The 5,392-nt window shown below is 38.8% G+C and overlaps 1 protein-coding gene across 1 annotated transcript; it reads left to right on the forward strand.

Moving 5' to 3' along the window:
- Positions 1-1,705: 1,705 nt before the first annotated feature.
- On the forward strand, positions 1,706-4,192 carry LOC118752202 (long-chain-fatty-acid--CoA ligase heimdall-like). The gene is made up of 6 exons (XM_036487058.1): positions 1,706-2,495; positions 2,556-2,956; positions 3,034-3,328; positions 3,390-3,680; positions 3,738-4,029; positions 4,096-4,192. Exons 1-6 carry the CDS (start codon positions 1,785-1,787, stop codon positions 4,167-4,169), a joined length of 2,064 nt encoding a protein of 687 aa, XP_036342951.1. The 5' UTR covers positions 1,706-1,784; the 3' UTR covers positions 4,170-4,192.
- The last annotated feature ends 1,200 nt before the right edge of the window (positions 4,193-5,392 follow it).

A 5,392-nucleotide genomic window follows, 5' to 3' on the forward strand; every position in this document is an offset into this window, starting at 1 on the left:
TGTTGTGAAAGTTGGTATAGATGTTACAAATATTCCAAAGGGAAAAACTAAGGATGAAAATTTTTCCCCATACAAAAATTGGACCACTCTAATGTACATAGTTTAAAATTTGTGTGGATATGTGCATATTTGTGGATATATATATATATGGTTGGGTATGTCAGTGAATGTACGCTGTGTTTGACTTTTTTAGGCCCTTGTGGGAATGAAGATTTTTAGGCGCTGACTTTAAATTAATTTGATTTTGTTGAATTTTAATTTTATTTTTTTCGACTTATGTATAGTACCAGGTTGACCGAGCTTTGTCCGGAGTGTATATATGTTTTAAAGTTTTCAAGATTTGGATAGCTTTAAAAAAATATTTTGGAAATAAACAAAAATAGATTTCGATATCTAGTAAGTATATTTCTTACTCCAAAATTTAGGTGGCAACCCTATTCCGAAATACGCTGGAATGAATGGTACATATCTTGAGTGTATATGTACTGTGTATACTTAAAAATGCCGATTGAAATTAACAAAATAAAAATTTGTATTACATAGAAGAGTGGCAACCCCGATGGAAAATATTTTCTGATCAATGTTTTCAACAATACCTTTCATTTGATATCTGCATTGCGATGCTTTAGATAAATTGTGTAGAATCGAAAATAAGTGGCAACCTTACACTATTATCCTAAGGGATAACATTTTGCATATAGCGAAAGCATTGTTGATGAAGCTTCTCTTGGTACCCTTGTATAGTAATATTTAACCTTTTTTTTTCTAAACAAAAAATTAAATAAATATGCGATTCAAAATAGGTGGCAACCCTATTAAAAATGTTTTGGAATTATGGATCTTTAAAATGCCTTCAGATGTTTGCAAAAGTCATTATAAGCAATATATGAGTTCAATATATGAGTTCAGGGTTACCAAATCGTATTTTCGACCACAACGGCGATTTAGGTGGTTTTGCAAGTGGTCGATGGGCGGTATTGCAAAAACATCGGCGATTTGTATTTATGTAAATACTAGCAAACCCCTGGCGTACTTCACTGCGCCTTAAACGTATTTTTGTGCCGTTTGTTGTCCGTATTGTAATATTTCATTTATTTTATCAATTTAACTTAATGAAATTTTTCAAATAGGTGGAAACCCTCGTCAAATATATTTCCGGCAGTAAACTTTCCTTAACATCTATATTTTGATACTCATATTGCAATATTAAATCTATCTTATCAACTAAAATAAATTAAAATTTTCAAACAGGTGGCAACCTTAAACAAAAATATCTTGGGCTGTAAGCCGATTTAAACTTCTTCATTTTGACAGCCATATTGTGGTATTTGCTCTATTTTAAAATTGTACTTAAACTTCAACTTTCAAACAGGTGGCAACTCCATATTTTTTTTCTATAATTTTAATTAGACCTCTAGCAATATATCCGCGAAAACTGCATTTAAAATAAATTAAAATTTAATAATATTAATTAAAATAAATTGAAATTTTCAAACAGGTGGCAACCTTCAACAAAAATATTTTGGGCTGTAAACCGATTCAAACCTCTTCCTATTTTATAAATTTACTTAAACTTCAACTTTCAAACAGGTGGCAACTCTATAATTAAGCGGTGCTGGGATGTGAAAGCCAGTTCACCTCAATTCAATTTAAATTAATTTAATTACTTTATATCTTTTTTCTTATTTTAGACAAAATCATTTTCTTCTATGATCTGACGCGACCTCTGTTCTCAATACACATCCGTCCTCTCCAACTAGCCTGCAACACGTTAATCTACAATTATGAACCATACCGAAACCGTTACAACATCGCCGAGTATCCTCAAACCTGCCACCAGCTACACATCGACTTCCCTCAGCGAACCAGTGAAGCTGCGCATTGGCAAAGAGGGACTTACCTCCATCGCACCACAAACCATACCACATTTTTTTCACGAAATCTGTCGTCGCTATGCTGATCTACCCGCGCTAGTTTTTGCCAATGATACCAACAACAATAGCACCGACCCCACCACACCAGTTTGGACGACCGTCACTTACGCACAATACGAACGCAATGTGGAAAAGGTAGCACTCGCGCTGATGCATGTCGGTTTGCGTCCACGCACCACCGCTGTCATACTCGCCTTCAATTGCCCCGAATGGTTTTATACCGAAATGGCCGCTTTGCGTTGTGGCGCTGTGGCGTCCGGCTTATATCTGACCAGTTCACCGGAAGCAGTGCGTCATGCGCTCGAAACAGCGGAGGCGACCGTCTGTGTGGTCGACGATGCGACGCAGATGGCAAAGGTGCACGAGGTGAGAGGAAGTTTACCACAGTTGCGCGCTGTCATACAGTTGCAAGGACCATTTGAAGAGTATGTAGGTCGCGAGGAGGGTTACTATCGTTGGGCTGACTTAATGGCTATGGAATTCGATGCGCAGCTGAAGGAAGAACTATTGAAACGCGAACTCAATATAGCGGCTAATGAGTGTGCGATGCTAGTATTCACTGTGAGTAGTTTTCGAAAAAATGATGTTTCCTCAATATTGTTACTAACCTATGGTACACAGTCTGGCACAGTTGGGTTGCCAAAGGCTGTAATGCTCTCCCATGATAATATCATCTTAAACGCCAAAGCCTTACCACTCAATGTAGACTTCAAAGAGGGTTCGGAGGTTGGTGTCAGCTTCTTGCCACTGTGTCACATTGCCGCGCAAATGTTCGACATTATTGTGAGCGCACGTAGTGGTAACTGCGTCTATTTTGCAGATCGTGATGCGCTCAAAGGAACTCTGGTGAAAACTTTGACTATGGTGCGCCCAACATATTTCTTCGCAGTGCCACGTGTCTTCGAGAAGATGCAAGAACGCCTGAAGCAAGTCGAATCAGAGTCCTCTTGGTTGGCGCGACTACTACTGAATTACGCCCGGAATACAATGTTACAGTGCTACCTGAACCACGACGGAAGAGGGTAAGTTTTAGTATAAAAAAATTTCGCTACATTTATTTTAAATTAGCTCACCTAAATAATGCAGTTGAAATTTTTAGTAAACCACCCGCTTCCATCAAATATTGGTTGGCTTCACGTATAACAGGAAAAATTAAAGCCGCCATGGGTCTGAATTGCTGCGATATAGTCAGCTCTGGCGGCGCACCTGTCTCCAAAGACTTGAAGATGTTCTTCCTGAGTATAGACCTGCCAATACATGAGGCTTACGGTCTCTCCGAAACTACCAGCGCTGCTACTATTGTACTAGAATCTCGGCAAGTAGAGGGCGCTGGCAAACCATACAGAGGCATGGAAGTGAAAATCGATGAGACTGCTGCGGAAGAACATGGTGAGGTAAGCTGGAAACGTACGTAGGTTTTAGCAAGTAAAATTGTTCACAGAAATGCATTCGCAGATCTGTTTTCGTGGTCGATACGTTTTTATGGGCTATTTGAAAGAGCAAGAGAAAACGAATGAGGCTCTTGATGCAGATGGCTGGTTTCACACAGGCGATATTGGTTATATTAATGAAAATGGTGACCTTATTATAACCGGTCGCTTGAAGGAATTGGTCATTACGGCAGGTGGTGAGAATATACCGCCAGTGCACGTGGAAAATTTGGTGAAGGCAGAATTGCCATGCATCAGTAATGCCTTACTTGTTGGCGACAAACGAAAGTACCTCACCATATTGCTGACATTTAAGGTTAGTAAATCGATAAGTGCCTTAATCATAAGAGTGTTGTTTGCACCTCTGCTCTAGACCGATATGGATACCCAAACTGGATTGCCTTTGGACACTCTACAACCAGCTGCCGTTGCCTGGTTCCAATCGCTGGGGCTTCACTACACACGCCTCTCTGAAGTTCTACGTATACCCACGAAGTTGGAAGAATTCGATGCTGCGACCGTTGAAGTGCAGCCGGACCCGAAGGTTGTGGTGGCCATTGAAGAGGCCATAAAGCGTGCCAACCGAAATGCCCTGTCCAATGCGCAGAAGGTACAGAGATTTGCGCTGTTGCCACACGATTTCTCAATACCAACAGGCGAAATAGGTAGGTTGGAGGCTTGGACGTGAGTTTAATGGCGTTATTGAAATGCAATTTTCTTTTACATTGCAGGTCCAACCTTGAAGTCCCGGCGTAGCGTAATTTTAAAGAAATATGCTAATGTTATCGAGAGGCTGTATCAATAAACTGAATAAGTGAAAATATTTTATAACTCGAATTTTAATCTCTGTGGCAAAGAAGCGAACATGGAATCAGTATCGGATGAGGCTGATATTGATACCCCAGTGCCTAATAAAGAAATCGATATGTAGATATGCAATTTCCGGTAATAATTTAGTTAAACACGTCGATATTCTTGTTAACGATTCCGATAATTATTGGCTTATTTAAAAACATCGACAAAATTGAGTTCAATAACTTATCGACCGGTTTAATTGTGTAATAGTAGCTGAAAATATATAGCGGTTTCGACATACAATCAATAATCGAATGTATGGAAATATCGATAAAAAATAATGTGTATCGAGTAAGTATCCACAATCAAAGGCTACACCGATAAATATTTCGTTAAATTTGTCAATAACGACACGCTTATGATTGATAGGTACCGATTTAAATGACGATATAGCAAGAGAATAACACTTATGTGTGTATTTGGGTAATAATAAATAATAAAATATTAAAATAACAAATAATAAATAATAAAATAATGTGCGATAAAGTATCAAACATATTGTCGAGAAATGCATATGTACATTAGGGGGGCCCTTAAATATCGAAAACCAAGTTTTACATCAGATTTCCTAAACCTCAACCCCTACTTCGATGCTGCTATAGTCGAAGATATCACATATAAATTTTGGCCCCGATTGGTGACGGTTAAGGCGTGTCGCACAGGGGACAAAAATTCAGATTATCCTATGAAGACGACCTAACCGTTCCAATCTGGAAAAAAATGTATATGCGATATATTTAACTATAGTAATATCGATTTTGGGCATTAGATGAAAAACAAAAAAATGATTTTATTGTTTTGAGTCTCCATGGGGGAATCTCAACTTTGCCTCCTGCGCGATACGCCTTAAACGTCTCCAATCGGGACCACAATTTATATGTGATATCTGTGCCAGTGGTATGTTTTACCGATTGAGGGAGGGGTGAGACTGAGCAAAATCGTTGATTTAATTTTTTTAGGGGCCACCCTAATGCGCATACATTAGACCGTACTACCCTACAGGCGAACAAGAAAAGTGTTTACATTTTTCGGTGACACCTATAGACGGCAATACATTTTTTAAATAGATCTCGTGGAATAATCGGAGGATGGAAGTATTCCTAGGACAAATGTAATGATTTCGGCCAGCTTTAATTTACTGGCATTAGGGTGGTACGACACTGAGATTTGATG

The sequence above is a fragment of the Rhagoletis pomonella genome, unplaced genomic scaffold (assembly GCF_013731165.1).
Source record: "Rhagoletis pomonella isolate Grant_MI unplaced genomic scaffold, Rhpom_1.0 Rhpom_scaffold_01308, whole genome shotgun sequence".
Taxonomy (NCBI): domain Eukaryota; kingdom Metazoa; phylum Arthropoda; class Insecta; order Diptera; family Tephritidae; genus Rhagoletis; species Rhagoletis pomonella.